The 27,174-nt window shown below is 33.0% G+C and overlaps 1 protein-coding gene across 1 annotated transcript in view; it reads left to right on the forward strand.

Moving 5' to 3' along the window:
• The first annotated feature begins 556 nt into the window (after positions 1–556).
• LOC132736824 (uncharacterized) overlaps positions 557–27,174 on the forward strand; it is a 71,067-nt gene continuing 44,449 nt past the window's right edge. Inside the window, exons 1-17 of the mRNA XM_060724039.1 lie at positions 557–704; positions 1,302–1,472; positions 2,428–2,589; positions 3,478–3,642; positions 4,484–4,639; positions 5,501–5,668; positions 6,220–6,399; positions 6,995–7,075; positions 10,403–10,516; positions 11,808–11,949; positions 16,200–16,348; positions 17,179–17,244; positions 19,442–19,699; positions 21,565–21,650; positions 22,882–23,065; positions 23,658–23,897; positions 26,391–26,521. Coding sequence (XP_060580022.1) covers positions 4,630–4,639; positions 5,501–5,668; positions 6,220–6,399; positions 6,995–7,075; positions 10,403–10,516; positions 11,808–11,949; positions 16,200–16,348; positions 17,179–17,244; positions 19,442–19,699; positions 21,565–21,650; positions 22,882–23,065; positions 23,658–23,897; positions 26,391–26,521 — 1,809 coding nt within the window. The 5' untranslated portion in view covers positions 557–704; positions 1,302–1,472; positions 2,428–2,589; positions 3,478–3,642; positions 4,484–4,629. The remainder of the gene's footprint in view (positions 705–1,301; positions 1,473–2,427; positions 2,590–3,477; positions 3,643–4,483; positions 4,640–5,500; positions 5,669–6,219; positions 6,400–6,994; positions 7,076–10,402; positions 10,517–11,807; positions 11,950–16,199; positions 16,349–17,178; positions 17,245–19,441; positions 19,700–21,564; positions 21,651–22,881; positions 23,066–23,657; positions 23,898–26,390; positions 26,522–27,174) is intronic.

Raw genomic sequence — 27,174 nt, forward strand, 5'->3', positions numbered from 1 at the left:
CTTTCAACATTTTCAGTGTTAAACTTTTTCTAAAAACTTTGTTTTGTCTGTAAATACATTTTCCCAATTTTAGCAATTTGTTACCAGTTCCCCAAAAAATAGACATTAAAATTTCCAGGGCATAATTTAAACAAAGAACTCAAATTGGTTTTGCTAGGAACCCTTAATTTGACAAGTTTAACACAAGTGTTAAGATTTATGTTGTTGGTTTTTCTATCCAAGACTTATATTATTGTTTTTTTTTCTGTCAGAGACTTATTTGATTCAATTTTTCTTTCCAAGACTTATTTATTCGATTTTCTATCTAACACTTATTTTATTGGTTTTTTTTCTATCCGAGACTTATTTAATTTGATTTTTCTATCCTCGATTTTCTATCCAAGACTTATTTTATTGGATTTTCCATACCAGACTGATTTAATTGGATTTTCTATCAAAGAATTGTATTATTGGATTCTTAATTATTCTTCTTGGTAATATTGTTAATCATTGCATTTTTATTCCTGTAATCATTTGTATGATAACTTGGTTACATCTTCTAATGTTTACAGTCCGATGTCCAGCTGGCACGCAGTCTAACGGAGAATTTTGCTCAATATGCCCAAAAGGTACATACAGGAACTATGCAGATGCTTCATGCATTCAATGTCCGACTGGTTATACAACAAGATATCCCGGTGCCATAAATAGTGGATCGTGTATCGGTAAGTACTGCTTATATTCTGCCATTTTCAATTTTTAAGCGGGAAACACATTGTTTTTATGGGCTATTTAAACTTTATATAAGTTCTAACACGTGTTTTCAACTTGACTTTAACTCAACAAATGTTTACTCACCTTGGAAAGGGTGACACGGTATAAAGATTTTGCTTGGAACTTCATATATTATAAACCACAGGAATGTTTCCTTGAAATTTCATGAATATCTTCTAGGTAATAATTTTAAGTCTTTAACTATTTCCTATAACTGTAGCAAGAGATTAAATCTTCACAGAGTTGCCCTCCTTTGTGAAATATATAAATTCCTAACAAGGGTTTTGAATGTAAGTTCTAGGTCTACAATAATAAAAATATTAAATAAAAACTTCATGCATGTCTTGACTATCATAAATGGAGAACCAACACCCATAACTCTGCCCTGAACCGGTATGTTTACTGAATTATTCCCCTTTCTTAACTTTTTAAATTCCTATGAATTGGTTATCATTTTTTGAATCAAACCATTTGCATTTCATTGATTTAGATTTTAAACATAATCATCAAGTACTTATTTTATAAAATGCCTATTATTTTTAAAACAGCCCCTTGTACTGGACAAATTTCTACAACTGGATTCAGTCCCTGTTTAACTTGCCAGAAAGGTAGCTACAGATCTGACAGTTTGACATGTCAGTCTTGTGGATTTGGGCAGACGACAAATGGAGATGGCGCCACTAGCATAGATGCTTGTGTATCTAGTACTATCGATGATGGTAAATATTTTGTATACATTTTTCTTTTCCAATGATGTTCTTAATACCTAAAAAAGAATGTTTTTATTCTATGTCAGTTTTACATATTTCTGTATATATTTATATATAGCAATGAATTATATTTTGTTTTATTTTGCTGGAAAAGGAGATGAAGTTTTGATGTGACATCACATTTGTATGTTTTTTGTTATAATTCTGAAGAAACTAGGGACAGCTATAGGTATAAATCAAAGATAAAAGGCATGTGTAGTTATTACGAAATCCATGTTTTGAGACAACAACATTTGGATTAGGGTATAAAGATTGAGAAAACTTGCCCATTTAGCTTAGTAATGGATCCGTGGCCAAGTAGTTAAGGTCATTGACTTTAAACCACTTGCCCCTCTGATCGCTGTGAGTTAGAATCCAGAAAGGGACTTTGGTGTCTGTCATGTGAGGAAGCTATCCAGCTAGCTTATGGAATGTTGGCAGTTCTATTCAGGTGCCCGTTTGTGCCGGAAATAATGCACTGAGGGGTACCTGAGGTCTTCCTCCTACAGTTAAACTGTAAAAGTAAACATATGATCTATACTGTGTTGGTGTGATGTAAAACCCAACCAAAAAAGAAAGGGCTCAGTTATGAGTTCTTTAGGGCTATGTTTGTCAGTTTTATGTGAATAAACCAAGGAAGGGTGAATGTCTCCATGCCAGTTTGATGGACAAACTTCAGTACATCTAATGGAATTCATCTATTATATCTGTTTGAAATGATTTATGTGGAGTAGTTGGCAGTTAATTTCAGAAAAACAGTTGAGTATTATTGGTACAAAATCCGTGAGCACTTGTTAGACAATTACCCATAGGAATAAAACTCCAATACTGTTCAACTGAAAGGTAACACCAAAAAATGTAAATCAAGTATTTTAACATAATTTTGATACGTTACTTGTAGCTACTTTGATTTCAATTTTTGCAGTACCATGCACAATAGGGACTCAGCTGAATGGCAACACCTGTGAACCATGTCAAATAGGTACATACAGAAGTGTGAACACATTATCCAACACCTGTGTAGCTTGTCCAGTAGCTGGGACAAGCACTTATATTAGAGGAGCAACATCAAGCCGTCAATGCTATGGTAAGTGTCTAATATAGATAATTTTACCTGTTGGTAAAAAAAGCTCAAGGTAAGTGTGTTAAGGACAGAATTTGTATGCTGTTAAGAAAGTGCTTTTGAAAGTGTGTAGAGAAGACCATTTTGGGTGTACTTGGTTAGTGTCTAAAGTAGAAAATAAAAGTGTTGGTTAGATTTATTAAATTTATGTTAACCCATTACGCCATATACACACCTTTTAACGCCTTTTTCACGCCCCCTTTCTTGTTGTCTCAAATGGTGAAAAAATGCCTTATTTAGGCCCCCAACACTTGTTTTTGTTTGAGAAATGTTGTTAAAAAAAGTGCCCACTTTTTCGGCGCAGGCCCCCGGACTTGTGAGAGGCTAAAAATGACCCCAGATCTATCATAAGGTAACGTTTAACCAACGCTGAAAGGATTTGACTCTATCTCAATCCATTGAGAAGTTGCAGCACTTTGAAATCAATTTTGATGGAAAAAATCAACGCAAAATAGTGATTTTTGGCAATTTTGAGATGTCCCCTCATTGCCATGGTAACAGAAAATTTAAGCCTGAGCATGTTGTTGCAAAGGCAATTGTCCAGTCAACATTTGTGCCAAGTTTGATTAGTATTGAATCATTTTTTATAGTTTTATAGCAATTTGAACTTGTAACGGAAGACTTTTCAATGAAAACAGCCATTTTTCACAAAATGCTCATGAAGTAATGGGTTAAAGAAGATGAATTAAGATAGTAAATTGCACTTGGAAGAGTGGTCATATGCTAATCAGTTGTACGTACTGTAACGCCCCTTTCATTCTTAGGGGTGTGGAAGTGGGAATTTCTACTTAGAAGTTTAAGTAAACTTGTGAGTTTACTGTACTGATATATTTCTTTTCTCTATATTTTCAGCAACATGTAGACAAGGGTCTACATCTTCAACAGGTTTAGCTCCATGTACAGCCTGTCCTATTGGTCAGTATTCTGTAAGTCCAACTAAATGTGAAACCTGTCCATCAGGTTTTACTACAACATATGCCGGGCAGTATCCTTGTGTCGAGATAAGTTCATCAAGAAGTGAGTAGCATTTAACGAATATTAAAAAAAACAGGAAAAAAAAAAACTAGTAGGTGTAGTCCTGAAATAATGTACAAAGGGGCACCGGAAGTCTTCCTCCATTTTTAAAGCTAATGTACAGAGGGGCACCTGAGAGGCACATGAGGGACACCTGAGGTCTTCCTCCATTATTAAAGCTGGAAAGTTGCCATATGACTTGTATACTAAATTGTTGGTGAAACATTTAACCCAATAAAGAATGAAAGAAAAAAAATAAATTTATAAACCTATGGGGCTATTCTGACATTCAAATGTGTGCCTCATATATAAGTATCTGTACTGAAATAATTTTTTTCTGTTTAACTAGCATTTATTTTCCTTTAGTTAATTAACAGTACAAATATTGTATACATCCCAGAAATACTTAATCTTTTACTTGAAATTGTGTGCTTAAAATAGCTTCCGCTTTTGGTACTCTGAAAGGGGTATGTCTACTTACAGGCTTGGTACAATAATTTACAAAATGTATGAAGTTTCCTCCGCTTATAAAACTAGAAAAAAAATTAATATGAACTGTCAGTGAGGTACCTCAAGAGATATAAATAACCAGTGTGTAAACTGTCCTGAGGGAAAATTGTAATAATATTATAAATCTCTTGATGTTATAGTAAAGTGCCCGAGAGGTACCTCAAGAGATGTAAATAGCTAGTGTGTAAACTGTCCAGAGGGAAATATATAATAATATTATAAATCTCTTGATTTTAGTAAAGTACCAGAGAGGTACCTCAAGAGATGTAAATAGCTAGTGTGTAAAATGTCCTGAGGGAAATATGTAATACTGTTGTAAATCTCTTGATTTTAGTAAAGTGCCCAAGAGGTACCTCAAGAGATATAAATAGCCAGTGTGTAAACTGTGCTGAGGGAACATACAACTCAAATGAGGAAGGGTCTTGTACCTCCTGTCCTGCTACAGATACAACTTTCTTTGCTGGTGCTACAGCAAGAACAATGTGCAGATGTAAGTACATTTATAGTAGTCTGAATAAAGTTGCATGAAATTTTTTATTATGAATTATATCCTGTAGAAATATTAAGGGACATCTAGGAGAAAGTGGTCATTGTCTCGTATTACCTTCCACTTCACAAGAATGGATATAAATTATACCACATAAGGCCTAAAATAAATTGTGTTGTTAGGGTAACATGCTGTCCAAGAATAGGTAGGGTAAGTCAATTTTTTTTATTTTTTTTTAAATCATGTTCAATTCTGAACAGTACAATCCAGAGAAAATGCTCATTCCCTGATTGTACGGTATGTAAAAACTGGCTCATTTTCATAAGGGATTTACTATTCATTATATTCAATTATGCCTTAACAATGAATCATCCGATGTCCCGCCATGGCACAAGAACGTGATTTCTAAACACACTTTAATTTTGCAATTTTTTTTTTTTTAACAGATCTAAATAAAAATGGTAGGGCCAGGCATATTTTTTTAGGCAGGGTAGTGTTACGCTAACAAAAACATTTTTTTTAAGGCCTAACCTGTCAAATTGATATCTTTTTTGTCAAAATTGAAAATTATTTGAACTTTGCATCAGCCAAGTATATACTGGTAATGTAAATGTTATGATTGACAAATGAAAATTGATGTAACATCATGCAGTATTATAATGATGGTTGTTCTGCTCAGTTGAGATCACCTTTGACGTATTTCCATTTGAAAAGATTCAATGTAACCAAGTCGTAAAGGTTGCTGACTCGAAATTATTTATCAAAGTCAACAATGTGATGTATCAATACTGTACTGTCTTATTTTATATTTATCCTACTTTCCAACAATGATATATATTTATACATAAGAATTTTTTTAATCAGCCAAGTGCCCGCCAGGATTCTACTCGAGCACCGGGAAGGCACCGTGTACTCCTTGTGGTATCGGCAGGTATTCATCAACATTCGGAGCCACAGATTGTACGCCTTGCAGTATAAGTAATGATATGATAACCGCCACAACAACATCAACTTCTGATTCACAATGCATAAGTAAGTATAAGTAACATCTTTGTATTGTAAAGCTGTAAAAATTCAAAATATTTATATATAGTAAATAAGAACCAGCAGAATTTCAAGACAGTGACATTCCTTTTATAGAGTGTAGCGGACATGAGTATTTTTAGTAAACTGGAGAATGTGACATTCCTTTTATAGAAGATATATATATTGATTTTGAATTGATATATATGAAATGTGACATTTTGGTCCTAGGTCTAGCTATTCAAAGTGAAATGTGTGCTATTGTTCTCTTCCTCCCCCAATCTCCAAAATTCCTGGAGGTGATGGGTTGTTATCTCTGATTCTCTAATATATAGGCAAAGGTTCCATAACTCTGAATTACTTTTTTTCTTCAGAGTAATGCCCCTTTTTTCAACTGAAAAGCAATGACAATAGTCAAGCATACTATTTTAAGGACAGCTCTTGCTATATGAGAGGTTACTTTGTGCGATGATACAAAAAAAAAACCCATCTTTTATAACTGCCCTGTATTTGTTACTGTTTAATGACTTCTTATTTTCTTCTATTTTTTTTTTCTTTAGGAAAATGTGATGAAGGATATTTCTCATTTAATGGCTATAATCAGAATGGAGCATGTAGGCAGTGTCCCCGGAATCACTATCAATCCCAGACAGGGCAAGATAGTTGTATTCAATGTACACCAAGTTCCACGTACTCTACAGAAACTGGTTTGACTTCATCTACCCAATGTCTTGCCGCTGGTAAGTACTGGATGAGTGATCTGCTGAATTTATTGAAAGGACTTGTCAATTACATCTATTGATTTGAAGAATTGTCATCTTGAGTATTTTTAAAATTTGCTGAGTCAGCAGTATTATAGACTTGTTTAACTACATGGATATTATTTCAGCAAGGTTATTAACTAGCTGCTGAGGCTTTGCTATATTTGACAGGCATGTATACACTTTGGGAGCTTAGGAGGAGCAGAAGTTGAAAAAGTATAGTGGAGCTTTGGCCTGTTTGTAAAAATGCCTCTCAGCCCAGGGATTATGGGTTTGAGCCCGAATCAGATCATGGTCGTGTCAGGTCATATGATACTGTTTAGAACCATGAAGCCCACTGGAATGAAGTTTAAATAAGCTGTAAATTTTCTGTGTAATGATGTATTGAAATTGATATTGTCAAATAAGCTACACATTTTCTGCACAATCAGATATTGAACTAAATATTGTCTAAATTAATTCACTATGAAGTAGTAAATGCCAAAAAAATTATTAATGATAACATTAGTAATGTCTTAAAGATAGTCAGAATTGGACAAATGCACAATTGCTTCAATGATTGTGTATATTACAGGTACCCTATGTAATAACTACTGCTCCAATGGAGGTAACTGTGTCATTAGAAACAATGAACCAGTATGTGATTGCACACCAGGTAAACAATTTTATTGTTATAATCATATTTGTAGAATATTTTGTCGAGGTAACATTTAGAGTTGAAAGGAGAGTGTTTGGAGCAAAGTTTCTACATGAATTGAGAGATTTTAATATTTATAAGTTTACACAAATGTTCACCATTGTTGTCCAGTGTATTGTGCGCAAAATTCACTATGGTCAAGATCAAGATTGCAATTAGAGCGTAAAAGTTTGATAGAAATATAAAAATGTGTGTACTGAAAGTTTGGTAGTGTTACATTTTATAGAAATGTTCACAGTCGTGAAACTGGGTCTTCCAAGCAAAGTCAAATAAATATATGCAAGGTCACTGACCCGAGGCATGAAGAAATGAGCAGGTTTTGTCAGGATCATATCTTTAACTTTGATGGATTGATTTCATTTGAACTTGATACAAATGATCACCACCATGAGACATAGTGTCCACCCATGAACCAGGCCTCTTAGGTTAAAAGACAAGGTCAAATTCAGAGGTCAGACAAAAAAAGTTATCCAAAGCAAAACTTCTGTATGCATTGAGAGTTAGTTTTAGATCACCTGTCACAAAGTGACAGGGTGAGCTTTTGTGATCACTTTTCGTCGGGCGTCCGTTCGTCGTCCGTCCGTCCGTAAACTTTTACTTTAAATGACATCTCCTCATAAACCACTAAGCCAATTTCATCCAAACTTCACAGGAATGTTCCTTTGGTGGTCACCTTTAAAAATTGTTCAAAGAATTAAATTCCATGCAGAAAGAAAATACTTTAAATATCTTTTTTTAAAAAAACCCAAAGAGCTAGAGCTTAGATCTTTGGCATGAAACATCTTCTAATGAGTGTCTACCAAGTTTTTTAAATAAATGCCCTGGGGTCAAAATTGGCCCCGCCCCAGGGGGTCATTGATTTTCCCTATATGCATATAGTAAAAACTTGAAAAATCTTCTTTAAAAGAACCCATAGAGCTAGAGCTTAGATATTTAGCATGAAACATCTTCTAATAAGTGTCTACCAAGTTTGTTCAAATAAAAGCCCTGGGGGCAAAATTGGCCCCCGCCCCAGGGGGTCATTGATTTTCCCTTTATGCATATAGTTAAAACTTAAAAAATCTTCTTTTAAGGAAGCCAAAGAGCTAGAGCTTAGATATTTAGCATGAAAAATGTTCTAATGCCCGGTGTATACCAAGTTTGTTCAAATAAAAGCCCTAGGGTCAAAATTTGCCCCGCCCCGGGGTCATTAATTTTCCTTATATGTGTATAGCAAAAACTTAAAAAAATTTCTTTGAAAAAACCCAAATAGCTAGAGTTTAGATATTAAGCATGAACATCTTCTAGTGAGTGTCTACAAAGTTTGTTCAAATAAAAGCCCTAGGGTTAAAATTGGCCCGGCCCCGGGGGTCATTGATTTTCCTTATATATGTAAGGCAAAAACTTAAAAATCTTCTTTGAAAACTTTGAAAACTGGCTACGCCCTAGAGGTGTCATTGTTTTTAACTTTATGCATATAGAAAAAACTTAAAAAATCTTCTTTTACAAAACCCAATGAGCTAGAGGTTAGATTTTAAGCAGGAAACATCTTTTTGTTGGTGTTTACCAAGTTTGTTCAAATAAAAGCACTTGGGTTAAAATTGGCTCTGCAAAAAGTGGGGGGGGGGGGCAGAGATCATTGTTTTTCATTATATGTGCGTAGTAAAAACTTAACTTCATTAAACATCTTCTAATGGGTGTCTTCCAAGTTTGTTCAAATATAAGCCCTGGGGTTTAAACTGGCCCTGCTCTGGGGGCCTATATACAGGTGAGCGATCTCAGGGCCATCATGGCCCTCTTGTTTCATGTAACTTTTCACAATTTTTCCAAATTGTGAAACATAGTTTTATGTGAAAAAAATTAGGTCCACCTGCTAATGTCAAGGTCATATGATAAAGTCCAAGGTTGGTTGAGAAAGTGAAAAAGAGAGGTATTGTCATAAGTGGTGGGATTTTAATTTAATCCTTATGAGAATATGACACTATTGTTCCAATTGACAATTTGCTGGAAAAACTTAGTACCTCAATATCCATAATGACAATGGACAAGAAAGAAAATACATACATTGGGTATCAATGTCTGACATCTGTTTTGGTTCATTTATGATAATGATCGTAAGCAGGGAAATTTTGTATCATTTTATATTTTATCATGCAACTGCTATGGTAACTGCCCGATAACACTTGCCTGATAATTATTTTTGATATCAGGTCAGTAACCTGATATCAAAAATAAGCCCCGCCCATTTTAACGGACTTTTTATCAATTGCTTATATTCTCATTTTCATCAGCATGTGAGTTCTTCAATGTAATCTCATACCCTTACAAGTCTTGAATCAAGATGTGATATTTATTTATTTATTATTTCGATTTCAATTACGAATAAATTAGATAGCGAATAGTTTTAGCACCAACTAAATGAAGTGACGTCATAATTTATATTGCAAATGACATCATCGATGTTCACGTCATACTATACATGTAATCATAACAAACAGGCTAGACGATTTTCTTTGAGAACTTGTAAATGTTTACTTTATTTCGCCGGATTATTATTTCATAAATGAACACATTGTTTCGTTTGAAAAATAAGATGCATGATTGTGTACAGTAGCTTGTGTTTGATTGCCGATTTGAATTTTCTTTGATTGAAATTATCGTGAACTTTTGAATTTGACAATTCAAGACAAAAGTTGCAGTAAATATAAGTTTATGTGATTCTTAGTGAATTTTTGGATTGACGTTTAAATGTTTAAATTAAAGGTAAGAATTTTATTGTATTAGGCCTACATTCTGTGTATCTTTTATCCGAGTCGAAAGAAAAAATGGCCGCCATAACAAATTCTAAGTTTCAGGGGCGGAAGAATTTGTTTTTCAAGAATTATTTCTTTGAACAAAATCCCCCTTTTTACGAAATTCGCTATTTAAAAGTAGATTATTTTGTTATTTTCACAGTTATTATGTGTTACATAATAAATAGAAAAACATGCTACTGTCTTTTGATATCAATTTTATCAGGCTCGGCTGATATGGGCAGAAAGGGCTCGGCAAGCCTCGCCCTTTCTAGCCCATATCAGCCTCGCCTGATAAAATTGATATCAAAAGACAGTAGCATGTTATTCTCTATTTCTTTAGTTTATTTTAGTCAAAACTTTAGCTAAATAATTGTGTACTTATGTAAACAAATTACTTACAAACTATATCTTGTTGTGGTTTTGTGGCCTATAAAGCCATTAAGATATTGAAGTGTATTGTGACAAGAATGACTTTTCAGCTTGAAATTTTGTTTCTTTTTATCTTAAACAGGACAATACTTTGGAACAAGATGTTCGACTCAAGTTGATCACTGTAGATCAAATCCTTGTTATAACAACGGACTTTGTTCAAGCACTGCTGCTGGTTACACTTGTGATTGTAGAGGTTAGTGTCATCTTTTATAAAATACCTACACTTGTGATTTTAGAGATCAGTGTTGCTTTTTATCACATACCTACATTTGTGACTGCAGAGGTTAGTGTCACCTTTTATCACATACTAACACTTGTGATTGTAGAGGTTAGTGTCACTTTTTATCACATACTTACATTTGTGATTGCAGAGGTTAGTGTCATCTTTTATCACATACTAATACTTTGTGATTGTAGAGGTTAGGGACATAATACAAACCTGTAATTGTAGAGGTTAGTGTCACCTTTTATGACATACCTACACATGTGATTATAGAGGTTAGTATCACCTTTTATGACATACTTGTGATTGTAGAGGTTAGTGTCACCTTTTATCACAGACCTACACTTGTGATTGTAGAGGTTAGTGTCACCTTTTATTACAGATCTACACTTAGGATTGTAGAGGTTAGTGTCACCTTTTATCACAGACCTACACTTGTGATTGTAGAGGTTAGTATCACCTTTCACGGCAAACCTGTGATTGTAGAGGTTAGTATCACCTTTCACGGCAAACCTGTGATTGTAGAGGTTAGTATCACCTTTAATCACATACCTTCACTTGTAATTGTAGATGTTATCACATACCTTCACTTGTGATTGTAGAGGTTAGTGTCACCTTTTTAGTTTTTATCACAAATCAGTGCATATATTTGATGTTATTTCATTTGTACCATACAAACATAGCACTAACACTATACAAACAATGCATTTTCAAAGACATGCTAAATGTAGGTGTTACGCTTTAAGCATGTTAATGAAAAAGTGATTCTTTCTTTTTTTCTGAAAAAAGTTCTTATTTTGGGTATGTGGTAAATTGGTAAATTGAGCATACTTTTGGTGTAGTTTCATTCCTGAATTATTGAACTCATTGACCATGTTGACTAAGATAATATGCAAACCAGAGGCGAGGCTCACATAACATAATTCTGTTCAGCTCATTCAAAGTCCAATATTGAACCTACACTCGTTCAATATCCTCTGTTACGTAATCATATGATTAACCCAGTTTTCTGTGTAAACATAACCATAACATATTACTTTATTTACACATGTGTACTATAATGGTACTTTTGTTCTATGTTTATTTTTAAAGTAAAATACCGACTTGTAAACATTTTCCCAATCTTGTTTTGTAAAGTTACCCCTTACTGTTACTTATAAACAGATTAGATTTTACGTTTATATTTTGGAGAGCAATTAAGGTCTATCAAGGTTCTCTTGTTTAACATAATGATATTAGTACATGTATATATATATTTCAGGTTTTGCCACTGGAACAAGATGTGAAACTTTGGTGAAAAAATGCCAAACAGGTTCAAATCCGAGTTGTAAAAATGGTGGCCATTGTATTAATAGACTCAATTCATTTGAATGTTTGTGTGCCGAAGGTTTCACTGGAGATTTGTAAGTATATAAGTGTTGGACACTGAATAAATAGTAAAAATGGTTGTACATTTCGATCAAGCCATTACAAATTATCCTCAGACTGCACTCGTTAGAAATTTGACGATTAGTTTCAATATAGTGGGTGAGTGGCGGAACCCTGTGTTATAGTATAGCACTGATTGCTTTTAAAGGAAGTGGTCAGGTAGCTCAGCTGTGGAATGATATGCCACTGGTCCCAGGTTTAAGTCTTGATTTAGAATGCAGTTACCACTTCCACAACCAGCAATGACATTTGAACAAAAGTTGAATTGAAGTGACCAGGTTTTTTTGAATGGTTAAGTTTTATGTCTAGGCATATTCAAAGAAAATAAGTGATACATGTATATCTACTTTTCCAAGAAAATAAGTGGAGATGTTTTTATGACTATTTTGTTGGCATTTGCATTGGTTAACTTTTTCATTATGGACCATATTTTCACAGATGATGCAATATCCATGTACTTTAATCTCACTTTTCATTATCATAAAAAGAAGCCATTATGAAAAAGACCGAAGGACCGATAATCATAATCACTTTTTCATTTTTTACCCTGATTAAACATTTTGTTAATGTCTATTTTCACAGAAACTGTCTAAAGTTACTTCAAACATTTTCAAAAGCAGAATGATAATCCTTCAATAATATGTATTATTTTGTTTTGACTTCAAATTTTTTTTGCAAAGGTTCCTTTCTCATTTACTATTGAAGGTATTCTGAGTTCATGAATGGAACACTTGTTCAATTTTGAAAAGATCTCTCTTATTAAATTTCTTATAGACCATGAAATTTCTTATGATTCATGGAATTCTTATTGCCCATAAAATTCTTATAGCCCATTGAATTTCATATAACCTGTGGAATTTCTTATAACCCACAGAATTCCTTATAAGTTACTCTCCTATTTGAAATGCATTTCTTTAAATGTCAGGTAATGCTGACTGTCAATTTTGCTTTGTTATTTACATATTTCATTTTTGTCAAAAACTTTCAAAGTTATACAATTTATATTTGAAATGTTTTATCACTACCATTTTAAACCTTTATAAAAAATGAAATATTGTATGTATATAATGATTGTTTTAATTTTTGTTTACTCTGTCTTTTACTTTATAAAGCAACAAGTGGGTTTGAGTTTAGACAATAAACAAATTATAAACAGCATAACATTATTAAAGGAACTCTTCTGAGGTTCAAGAGCCCAAAAACATAAAATTTGAATTTCTTAAATGTATCAGCTTGGGCAATTAAAACAGAAATATTTGCAAAAGATATTTAAGATATATATTCAGAATAAATTGAAAATAGTATGATTGTGCTATTATAGTCTGATTTAATTAAAAAGCCTTGCAACATTTTTCAAATTTTGATCATTTTTCACAATTAGAAAAACTGAGTGAGGGACGATCTGAAATTTTGCACTCAAGTATTGGTCTAAAATTACATCAACATTAGTCTCAAAAAATTATTTGCATTCCGGTTGTGTAATGAAACCTCAGTTGAGTCCCTTTAAAGTAATGAACTAGTAGTGGGTATCAACATTTAATGTTTGACAGCTTTCTTTACCCTTTAGAACTACATTCATGAAAAAAAGGATGCATACCACATGGTGGAAAGTGTCCTTGATTTGCCAACTTTATAACAGTCCATTTTTAAGTGGTTTCTTTTTTTCTTCTTCTTGATGCAAAAGAACAAATGAGCCTCGTCACGACAAAACCAACATAGTGCGTTTATGACCAGCATGGATCCAGACCAGCCTGTGCCTCCACGCACTCTGATCAGGATCCATGCTGTTCGCTTACCAACTCTATTACAAGTGGAGAAACTGACAGCCAACAGCATGGATCCTGATCAGACTGCGTGGAATTGCGCAAGCTGGTCTGAATCCATGCTGGTCGCAAACGCACTATGTTGGTTTTGTCATGACGCGGCTCAAACAATGTTTGAGAGAATATGACTTGCTGTTTCTAGAGATTTTCTTTTTTTTTATTTATAATTAAACAGTTTACAATATATAGCCATGCCAGCATTCTCATCTGTGTTGTCTGATCTAGCTAAAAATACTGGTGGCAGAGATAAACAATATCACACAAAAGTGTAAAAAAGCATAATGTAATATTACTCTTAAAATTTAATTGTCTTTTTTTTACCAGAATTAGGTTAATATGGATAGTCAGTTTGCTGGTTATCACAGTTTTTGCAGATGGTGCAATTTATAACTTGGTCAAGCACTTGAAATCTTACAATAATTGAGTACATGTTGTTGAGAAAATATATATTTTTATATGTAATCCACTACTAGTTTGTTAACTTGATTGCTGCTGATCATAATGTACCCTAAACAGATATTATATGCTGAAAGCCAAGTATTGTGCTATAGTGGTTAATACTAAATGCCAAGCATTTAGCAATTTTAAGTTTGGCACTTGTTATAAACAATTGTTGTTTCAGAACTTTTTTTTAAATTGTCAAATTAATGTACATTGCTCTTTGAGCTGCAATAATCATTCAGTAAATGGCATTTGGAATTTATGATTAAGCAATGGTGGAATTTATGATTAAGCAATGAGCATGGCAGAAATTGGCTTTACGTGTTTAGGTGATAATGCATGAATTCTGAATACTGGTGTTACAATTCTCTTGCTCAGTCTCGATATAAAACATGTCTCTTGCTCATCTTTGGGCAATTCGTCCCCTCGGATGCCCCAAATCTCATGTAGAACTACCGGGACAATGCTTCTAGTACTTCCATGTTTTGCTCTTGGTAAAGTAAATTTGGTATTCATTTGGTGAAATTTTCAGGTTATTTCTGAATTATAGTCTTCACAGGCAAATGAAGTTTGATAAATTCTACCAGGTGTCATAGGTCACTGGGTCAATCAAGGTTACTCCGCAGGGCATGGCTGATATTCATTGGAACTTGGCACTTGTTTTTACATAAAACATCCATCTACATAGTACTATAACCAAAATTGCTGAATATTTGTAACCAAAATTGCTGGATACAGGGGATTTTTTTTATATCAAACCTTCACACCTGTACATTGAAGAAAAAATAACTCTAGGAGCTCTCAGATTGGTTTCAAAATAATGTCAATGTCTTTCTATGTTATATTGGCTATATCAAAGTATATACTGGCCGCTGCAATACAACCAAAAACATACGTTAAAGTGGATGTAAAAATCAACTGGATGTTAAAAAGTGCTGCCCCACTGACAAAAGATACTGCTCCCTACATGACTGATTGAGAAAAATGTATTTAAATATAAAATGTATATAAAAGGAATTGAATCCAGCACCCTTTTTCTTCCTCTGTACAGAAAATCTAATTAGTATATAATCAGATATCATGTCATGCCAGCTTTTGTTTCAGATGTACTTAACACTCTGACGTGATTTTTTGTGTATTTTTTTGTTAAAATGCATGAAATGTCTGTGGCTTTTTAACATGTACATGTATTAGCGAATACTGCTTTCCCTGTGAATAAATTTTGCATGACTTTAAAGTATGTCATTCTGAAACTACTTTAAACTTGTAAATGGCCAAAACAAGATTTTGTGTTTTTTTTCCTTAGAATTTTATCTTAAAGATTTATTAAAAAAAGAAAATTCTTCAAATTTGCATAGATAGATATAGCACATTGTTTTAATCATGATATGTTTAAAATTTTTTAATGGTACACAGCATGTTTAGAGGTAATGCTGTGTAAGAGGAGATACTGTGTTATAATGAATAATTGAAGATGAATGATTAAAGCTGTACACCACAAGATTCATGTTAACTTATATGAAAACTTGAAAATTGTACTAATGAGTGAAGAGTGCTTCAAGTTATATATTAACCTTACCATGCTAAATATCTAAAATGGACTTGGCCGTATTTCAATCTGGACTATACCGCTGATTATTTGAAGGGAAAATTTGACTGTGTCAGTAACAAATATTGCAGACTATGATCAGACAGCATATATTGTATATGCAGACTGGTTTAGGTCTGCACTAGTTGCATGGATAACTTCATTTTCTGTCTGTATAGGGTTATTGACAAAAGTAGGGTTATGATATACGATAAAAGATAATAAAATGTACAAACAAATGTTACAGGTAAAGAAACAATGATAATACAGTATGAATATTGAAACCTGCGCAGTATAATTGCATGATTGTATGATAATAAAAAAAATCAGGAGTGATATTTTAACATTGATTGCATGTTACTTATTTTTAAAGCTGCGAGAGGAGTGCCGAAATATGTAACCCATCACCATGCAATGCTGTTGGAACACTCCGTTGTGAAGACGTGAGCCGAGACTCCAATTTACGATACAGATGTGTTTGTCGATCCGGATATACAGGCGAAAAATGCCAAGAAGATGTTGGTTAGTAAAATATTTCTTTTTCATTTTGGATTCTTGAACATTTATCATCCATGATGAAAAATTGTTTTATGTCTATGTGGAATTTCATACCAAGTATAAATGTTTCCAGCTTACATAGGAATGATGACAAACTTCTGTATTAAGACATCATGGCTGTAAGTTTTGAGGCTCCTAGTGTTGGTTTTATGGAATCAAGCTGATAAAGTTGATTATATGATATTTTCAAATAGCTTTTTTTTTTGGTACAAATTAAACAAGAAATATTTGAAATGTTGATATCCCAAAATGACTAATAAAAAGATTTAAAAATGTAAACGATTGGTAAGAAATTGAAGCAAGGATATCTGCCATTTTGTTGCTAAGTATATTATTCATATACATACAGAAGCATGCAGGGATTAATATTTAGCAGGTATATCGATATATCGATCGAACTTCAGTATGTCCAAAGTTTGAAGGGATTTGTGTAAAAAATAAGAAATATCAGGATATTTGCCTCAACTTAATGTCAATATTTCCAGTTGTTGGCATTTACATGTAAATTACAAAAGGTGTCACAAAAGGAAAGGGGCAATAACTTAACCAAAAATTTGTCCTCATATAGGTTTTATAATGAATATTTTCGAAAAAAAATCTGAAACTTTCATTTTACTTCGACACATTGAGATGAATTGACTTAATAGACTTTGGCACATAGAAGTTCTTTTATATAAGAATGTTATATAAGAATGTTATATAAGAATGTTATATAAGAATGTTATATAAAGAGCCTATCAACCAAATATAAATGCTGCAAGTTTAACAATGATGAATAAAATTTTGAATTTCAGATGAATGTGCTTCAAATCCATGCATCAATGGAGGTGTGTGTAATAATCAGTTGAATTCTTTCTCATGTAATTGTCATTTGGCCCTACAGCGGAGTTTTCTGTGAAGTGCGTCAGGATACTTTGTCACATCTAACAATTGTCGGAGGTCAGACAATGGGGCATCTTGCGTTGATGATTATCAAGCAAATAAACATATGTGCATTTGTAATTCAGAATATACCTATGGTAAGTTTTGCTGATGAAATTCACCAATAGTGTTCCCTTTATTCTTTATCAGTTGACCTTTTCTAGTTCTGAAATATTTCAGGGACTTCTTTCATAAAAAATATACTTGTGCCTGAAGCTGGTACTGTCTAGGAAATTCACTTTTAGCTAGTCTGTTTCGAAGAAAGAATTGACTGGTAGTTGTTCTCCAAAATTTTAATGTAGCCCATTATTCAAACTTAAAAGTTATCAACATGAAAACATACTTATTATGACCATGTGGAGTTGTTATATAAGAGTCATAATTTTGAAAGCTATATGTTTGGAGTTATGCCCCTTTTTAACTTGTAATGTTTGTAAAAATTGGTAATTGATAATTGTTGACTGCAACAGACAAGAATTAACATCACATGCAGTGCTCTTGTTTAAAAAATAGCAGTTTAATCTGTTATGTAAAAGGCACTCAAAAATGTCATCCTCATCCCCTTCCAGAAATAACTGTTTGTCAAGTGAGGAAATACCCTGTTCCAGAAATAACTGGTTGTCAAATGAAGAAATATAATCTTTCAGAAATAACTGGTTGTTTATGAGGAAATACCCTGTTCCAGAAATAACTGGTTGTCAAATGAGAAAATATCCCCTTCCAGAAATAACTGGTTGTCAAATGAGGAAATATCCCTTTATAGAAATAACTGGTTGTCAAATGAGGAAATATCCCTTTATAGAAATAACTGGTTGTCAATTGAGGAAAAATTCCCTTCCAGAAATAACTGATTGTCAAATGAGGAAAAATCCCCTTGCAGAAATAACTGGTTGTCAAATGAGGAAATATCCCTTTATAGAAATAACTGGTTGTAAAATTAGGAAAAATCCCCTTCCAGAATTAACTGGTTGTCAATTGAGGAAATATCCCCTCTCAGAAATAACTGGTTGTCAAATGAGGAAATATCCTTTTATAGAAATAACTGGTTGTCAAATGAGGAAAAATCCCCTTCCAGAAATAACTGGTTGTTAAATGAGGAAATATCCCATTCCAGAAATAACTGGTTGTCAAATGAGGAAATGTCCCTTTATAGAATTAACTGGTTGTCAAATGAGGAAATATTCTCTTAAAGACATAACTGGTTGTCAAATGAGAAAATATCCCTTTATAGAAATAACTGGTTGTCAAATTAGGAAAAATCCCCTTCCAGAATTAACTTGTTGTCAATTGAGGAAATATCCCCTTCCAGAAATAACTGATTGTCAAATGAGGAAATATCCCCTTCCAGGAATTACTGGTTATCAAATGAGGAAATATCCCCTTCCAGAAATAACTGGTTGTCAAATGAGGAAATATCCCCTTCCAGAAATTACTGGTTGTCAAATGAGGAAATATCCCCTTCAGGAAATAACTGGTTGTCAAATGTGGAAATATCCCCTTCAGGAAATAACTGGTTGTCAAATGTGGAAAAATCCCCTTCCAGAAATAACTGGTTGTCAAATGAGGAAATATCCCATTCCAGAAATAACTTGTAGATGTAACAGCACAAGATGTAATATCACAGCACAAACCCATGATGTTTCAAAAGTTAACATCTACCTAGACCATAAGGCCGTTTTTCCAAACCTAGCTATGATATTTAGTGTTATAGTTGGAAGTGCTTTACTTGCATGGCCATATTGTTAGGGACTTTATATCACTGGCTTTTCAGTGCTGTAAGTTCAAATCTTCCATGGACTTATAATTGTCTCATTGGAGGGATATGGAAGGCCAGTGGCCTTACAAAGGTGCATGTTTATGCTTAAAACAATGCATGGACATGGCATCTGAGTTGTTTCTTCAATAGTATAATTGCCATATGATCTTTATAGTATTTTGCGGTGGCGGATAAAAAATCATTTCACAATCCATTGAAAAGCTTAACCCATAAAACAGATTACTAGTACTTTTTTATTACAAATTCATTGCAAAATGGCAGTAACTTATATGAAATAAAATGGACTTACAACAGTTTTGTGTTAAACCTTCGATATATCAAAGTTTTTATAACCATTTTTATATTTGTTTGAATTTCAGATGCTGAGGGAAGTTATGCTCAGTACCAGATACTGCTAAACAGAGCACCTACAAATCTTCAGGACTTTACCGCTGAAAGTGATGTGGACACTGCAGCCGAATGTAGGATAAGATGCACTAGCATTACAACTCGCTGCAACCTGTTTGCATTTGATTTGAATACCAACAAATGTTACATTTGGAGTTCTGACACATCCCTGACATTTGGCACCAATTCAAATGTGCATCTGTACACAAAATATGTCATCAACCCAACTGGTAAGGCTTCACTAACACTGTGTGTATTCACATGTTAGCTTAATGTTTGAGTATGACAATGTTTGACATAACACAGAAAGTAGCTAGTACAGTAGTCTGGGTATATTTTTTGTATAAAGTCTGTTAGAATGAATGAAACGATTTCATGATCAAATACAGTTTAACTGCCATAAAAATAAGAACAATTTTTCCATATTAACAAGTATTCTTGGAATGATACATATGACACATTTTCAGTTTACGAACCTCTAATTTTGTGCAATTTAAAGGATAATTTCACATGCTATAAAAAGAAATGCTATGGCAACCATGTTCCTGATGTTAACCTTCAAAAGAAATGTTGCATCAACTGGCCTTTGTATTGAAATGTTAATGTCATGAAAAATAAGCGTTCCTCAGGTTCCCCCGCTGAAATTATGCACGAAGGGACATCTTGAAGTCTTTTCACCAGTTAAGCTGGAAAATAATTATAATACCCTCAAAATGTTTGTATGAATATTATAAAAAAGTTAGTTGTAGGTACTTTATAAAAATGGTACAACCAACTGAGGTCCTGCTACCTTTTAAGGGATATCGCATACTAGGTGTGTCACGGTTAGAAAAATGCTAATGGTTTAAATGGTAACGTAAGAAGGGTGTTAAACATTTAACCGACCATACTAATGAAATCCTTAGATTTTCAACATAAACTTTCTTTATGTTTCTTTATGACAAGATATGACATTTTGTTTGTATTTTATTGAACTCAAAATGATTACAATACATATCTGAATATGGAGTAACTATTTTTGGCTAGGGTCATACTATACAATTATTGACTAGTGAGCCATTGAATATGATGTGATATTCACCGGCAGATGACATATTGACCGAGGCGATAGCCGAGGTCAATATGACTTTCTGCCGGTGAATATCACATCATATTCAATGGCTCACTAGTCAATAATTGTTTTATTATATGAATAGGCTAATAAATAAAACAAGCACAAAAAGTACAACCTTATATACATGTACACATTTTGCCTCGTTGGAGCTCGGGGAAAAAAGACGCACGTGTTAGGCGTGCAACGACTTTGCGAATGCTGCGCATACAAAAGTAATTCAAGTTTATACTCAACATTGCGGTGTAGCCTTTAAGTAAAATGGTAATGTATTGATATTTTAATCGAGAAATATGCCATAAAGAACAAGAAGCAACAATTATTTTTTAAGTAACACGCGTATTTAACAGTCTACAGTGTATGATCATTGAATATGAGTCTGAATCTATTTTTAGACTGGGAAAATCCAATTCAGCCAGTGAATATGATACTACACCCAGTAAATATGATTTTATAAAAAGTTCTATTGACTACTGTTTGGACCAATGAGATTACAGATATATTTAGATCATATAATAATGCATATTATCAGACCGGAAAAAAGAACTTTGTTGAGTAAAACTAAAATACAAACTATTGTCATATCTTGTTATAAAAGAACTAAGGTAATATTTAGAATCAATTTAAAGCTTTTTTCGCCCCTTTGCCAGATACAAGCCTCAATTACTGGTTATTGAATTTTCTCACTGGTTTTTAGCTAAAAACAGATGTACCTGTTTCAACGGATAAACGTGACACCCCTACTTTCAACCCTTGACAATGAACTGACAATAATCAATAATCAGGAAGTTCAAAGTGAAATATTATCACTGCATTTTTATACAGTATGAACAGAAAATTTCTCTGTTAAGACAGAAATAATAAAGATCTATATATGTTCAACGATGACTGAAATTTGAAAGACAAACTTCCGCAGTCAGACAAAATATTAAGACTTTTTGCCAAATGTGGTGTTAAATTTTTGTGTTGGTTTCTTTATTCCAGATGATTTCTTTACACCAAAATATAGCCTGAAAACACCTACTCCTTCATCACCTGCTGATTCTGAATCTCTGGCAACTCTGAGAGATGTAAGTACATGTAGACCAAAGCTCGTTATAAATAATGGCAAAAAATGTTTGTGAAATTAATGAACAATCTTATTATACCTCAATATATCCTGGCAACTCTGAGAGGTGTAAGTACATATAGACCAAACAACTTATAATATGTAATGGTAAAAAATGTTTGTGAAATTAATGAACTATCTTATTATACCTCAATATATCCTGGCAACTCTGAGAGGTGTAAGTACATATAGACCAAACAACTTATAATATGTAATGGTAAAAAATGTTTGTGAAATAAATAAAATATCATAATATACTAGTCCCTTCAATTCTCCGTGCAACTCTGGGGAAATTTTTCATGAAAGTACAGAAACCCAAATTTGATAATATATTTTAAAGTCAATTTTTGCCCAAGTTTTTTTGTTTTTTTACCATAAAAATTCATATCATAAAGGGAAACCTAAAGGTCTAACAAAAAATCATGGGGATGTAAATCATGTCAAAAAAGAAGGGTAAAATTTTAAAAAAATTTAAAAGGGGAGATAGTGTTTTGATTAAAAAAAATGTCAGGCAAAAAAAGTTGGTTTTGGAAGTCATAAATTACCGTATTTTTGATGCCCAAAAAAGTATTTTGGTCATAAAATATTTAGGTGGGGGTAGCTTTTAATAAATTTTTTTAAATTTTTTGTTTTTTTTTCCCCATGGGTTTTAAAAAGGTTGTTTTTTTTAAAAAGGTTTTTCTTTGTTTTTTGAAACCAAAAAAATCAGAAAAGTAAGGACAATTGATAGACATTTTTACATTTTTGTCTTAGTTTATGTAAATTTGACACATGTCTAAGATAATTTTACGTAGGAAATGCAAGACAATATTGTTGTAATATAATGCAGAGTTCAAATGGGCAATAATGATGACAATGATGTGATGATCATGAGATTGGTGTACCTGAATGATTCATAACAAAATATTTAAGATTATTGAATTAAAATGTAGGAAAAAATGATATAGGTTTCCATTTAAAAATGCTGCTGAAACTAGAATTCAGAAAAATATATCGTACTATTACCAAGCAGAAAAGTGTCATTACATGTATTAAAACTTTGTCTATTGTCATCACATTTGATATCAGATGATGCATTAACATTTCTTTATGATGTCATGCATATTTCATGTAGTAATATACTCTTCTGACTAGGAAAATATTATGAAGTTTGTTAGAATATAGCATATAGTATTTGCGATACTTTGTTTCAGTACGGACTAGATATTTGTGGAGGCACTGAACCTTTATATACGAGATGTTGCCGAGTTGGAGCTACATGCTTGGATAATAGAAACTTACCAGGCGGTCTTACATGCAACCAGGAACTAAAAACACTCTCGTATCCGTTTGCAAATCAAGATTATGATATTCAGTTTAAGTGTTCTGTGAGCAGAGGTACATAAATTACTGATACTTGCTGTTTAAGAGTACATTAAGCATCAAAATACCAGCTTAAGAATTTATCCTTAACTCCCAGAATTTTTGTAATGGATTTACCCTATTTTGAATTTGGACCAGTCCATTTTTTAAAGGTTGAGGGATTTCAATATCAGAATACAAAAAGATCTAGCTATCAGTAGTATAAAGCCTGGTTAGACTTCATGGGTGTGCAGGCTGGTCTGACATATACTGGTGGCTTAGCCTTTAATATAATGAAGTTAATGACAACATTCTGTCATGATTTTATGCCTGTTAAAATTTGTTATAAAACCTGATTTTAACAAGTAGATCTAGTTCCAATTTAAAATTATGGCTAGTTTTACAATACTCATAGGGGTATCTTTATTATTAAGTCAATATCAGGTTGTTTCATCATCTATATTATGGTGTTATTTTTATGCAATAGTAACAATGCTCAAAGTCATTGTGATTAAGGCATACTATGGATATTTACCTACATTAATAAATTAAATATGATTTTAAACAGAGGTGACCTTTGTCTGCTTGTTTTCAGATTTTGACCTTTGACCCTTGAAATATATTTCAGTATTCAGGTCTTTCACTTGTAAACAGAAGACCGATTACTGTGCTTCACTTACCCCGTGCCAGCATGGTGCGGCATGTTCCGACATGTTCGGTGGGTATCGATGCAGTTGTACAACCGGTTACACGGGCAAAAATTGTCAGACCAATATTAACTCATGCGCAACTAACCCATGTATAAATGGTGGAACATGTGTGGATCAAATTATTGGCTATGAGTGTCAATGTACCGAATTCTATGAAGGTAAGGTTTAATTTGATCATAACATTTCATATTTATAAAGTGTCTGACCTCTTGATTGTCTTGGATAAATATATTCTGGTGACAAGTTAATTTGGTAGGGAAAACTATCTTGGCCTGTTTTTCCAAGTTTTGTTGTTGTTTAATTATTATATTTGAGGATATTTTTTTAAGGGTTTGTGTAAGATCGGGAAATTTTTTTCCCCCGAGTGAAACACCAAAAAAGGGATATTCACGAGGGGGCGCAACCCGAGTGAAAAAATTAACTTTTTGGTTTTTCAAAGGTGAAATATATTTTGATCTCCTTTCAAAACTAAACAAAATTTTCCCTTTTTTTTATAAAGCAAAAAAAACGTTTTTAAAAAAACAAATTTAAAAACCCAATACTGAAATGAAACGTTTGGGCCCAAAAAATAATACAGTGTGACCCTCATTTTTTCGAACGTTTACCGGGTTTTTAATTTAAGTTTGGGTTCCCCAGTTTTTCCTTGGCAAACCTTTTTTAATTTTTAAATTTTTAAAACCCCCCAAGGGGAAGGGGCTTAAATTTCAAAAAAAAGTTGGGAAATTAACAACAGTGGTAATTTCACTGTTTCAAACAGTGAAATTACCAGTTTTTATATCACTGATATATTGCTATAAACCACCGAAAAGCATGTAATAAAAAATATATCTTTATTAACAATAAATCTATTAGAATGTATGTATATAGAACCATAGGTTGTAGCAATAATGCACATTTGGAAATTTTCAAGAATAAATGTGTTATAATGGCAATCGCATGAACGATCAGTGAGGTGTTTGTATTGGTGTTTTTATTCCCCCTTACCAAAAAAAAAAAAAAAATGAAACAAAAAATGGGGAAGGTAAAAATAAAAAATAAAAATAGTTTTTTAGCTCGACTATTCGATAAGAATAAGTAGAGCTATTGTAGTCACCCGAGCGTCGGCGTTGGTGTCCGCGTCGGCGTAACCACTTTGTTAAAGTTTTGTAATACCTCAAATATTTTCAAAGTCCATTGACATATGGCTTTGAAACTTTGCACACTTGTTCACCATTATGACCCCAACCTGTAGACAGGGGGAGGTAACTGTATCAAGCATTTTGACAGAATTATGCTCCTTTTTTTCGACTTAGAATGTACTCAAATATTTTCAAAGTCAATTGACATATGGCTTTGAAACAAGTTGAAATTTTATAGTCTTCTTTGAGAGTATAATAGGACTCTCTTCAAGGCCTATATCTGTAATATGGATTTAAAGAAATTTTTCATCCTTTTCTTTACTTAGAAAATTCCATTATCAAGGCTTTTTTACTATCAACAGGGTTCGTACAGTCTTAAAAAGTGCTTAAATTTGAGTCCCTTTCTTAAAAAGTGCTTAAAAATAAAAAAAAGTGCTTAAAAGTCCTTGAATTTGATTACTCTCTTGAAAAGTGCTTAAAAGTGCTTAAAAAGTGGTTGAATATGCTGAAAATGTGCTTGAAAATTTGAAACACAGAATAACATAGTTTCGATAAAAATTAACAAAGTAAAAAGAAAATAATCAAATTTAGTATCAAAATCAATTAAATGTTTACTCAAGGTAACAGTAAGTGGGCAAATTGCAGTTGTTTTGAACTAATCTGTATTTGATGACCCTAAATCCTTGTTCTTCTATAAATTCCTTAAAATTGTGGTGAGAAAATGTGTATTCAACAAAAAATGGCAAATAAACTACCCATCTTCGATTGAAAATTGTGTCGGTATATGTGCAACAAATGTGCTTGAAAAATGGGAAAACATGCTTAAATAGTGCTTAAAAAGTCCTTGAATTTTGGCATTGGACATCTGTATGAACCCTGATCAAGCACTAAGAATAGTCGAGCGTTGCTGTCCTACCGACAGCTCTTGTTTTAAAGCTTCCTTCCTTTGGTCTGTCCACACTTGCTGTCTAGTCTAAATCTTTCTTTTAATAATGAATTTGGAATATTTTTTGCATAAATGTATAGCACATTTGGACATTGTGTCACCAAAAGTTCCAGCAGATCTGTAGCTCAAAGGTGAAGGTCACACTTTTTCGTAAAAGTACACTGATGTTTGTGTTGAGTGTTCCTTAGATGGATTTTGAAATAAGAATATATGAATGTGTTGGACATGATGACCTTGTGTTGTGCACAAGAATCAGATCTCTAGCTCAAAGGTCACATATGTATGGGAAAGTCATGATAAAGGTGCACTGATGGTTTTATCAACAATTACACTGCTACTTTGTTATAACACACAATGTTATAAGGCTAACCTCAGTATAACGCTCATAGGCCTTGGCTCCACCCGAAGAATAAAAAAATACTAACAAAACTCTGTTACAAATGTAAAATATCAGAAAAATGTTCAGAAGGATGGAATCCCTCAAATTGCAAAAAAGGCAAGATTAAAAATACTGTCAGAGCCCCAGTATCAAGTTTTCAATGGAAAGAAGGGACATATTAAAGTGATAATGTCATTAATGTTTTCAGGAACAAACTGTGCCAGTCTGAAAGCTTTCTGTAATGTTGACAGTTGCAACCGACGCGGATCTTGTAACAATGTCCCTGGATCTGGCTACAGATGTACATGTAACCGTGGATACGAGGGTACAGATTGTGAGGTAAACGTCTATAGTGAAGGCTTATCTGTTAATATCTGCATCAAGAAGTGACATATAGATATAAGTAATAAGATATAGATTTAGAAGTGGGATACAGATATAAACAATAAGATATGATTTAGAAGGGGGATACAGATATAAACAATAAGATAAAGATATAAACAATAAGTTTTTGTAGTGTGATATACAAGATGCAGAAATATGATATAGATTTAGAAGTGGGATATAGATATAAACAATAAGAAATAAGATTTTGAAGTAAGGATACAGATGTAAACAATCAGATAAGATTTAGAAGTGGGATATAGATATAAACAATATGATAAAGATTTAGAAAGTGGGGTATAGATTATATGAATCTTACACCGGCTAACGGTACAGACAGGAATATCTAGCTCGAGAGTGACAGTTTACAGCGGTAACAAGGCTCTGCCAAGTTTTTCGCTGAACAGTTACCCGAGAGCTAGATAATCCTGTCTGCAACGACAGCCGGTGTTTGATTCTTTTCTTGCATATTACATATCAATTATTTTCATAACAGGAACTACAAAACCTGATATTCTCATTATGCACTTTTTTCTTATAGTAGCGTATGAACTTAGAACTTCATTCCTAACGGTTGACGTCATCCTAAGAATGCAATTCATTCATAA

The sequence above is a fragment of the Ruditapes philippinarum genome, unplaced genomic scaffold (assembly GCF_026571515.1).
Source record: "Ruditapes philippinarum isolate M1 unplaced genomic scaffold, ASM2657151v2 ctg3383_1_1_1_1, whole genome shotgun sequence".
Taxonomy (NCBI): Eukaryota; Metazoa; Mollusca; class Bivalvia; order Venerida; family Veneridae; genus Ruditapes; species Ruditapes philippinarum.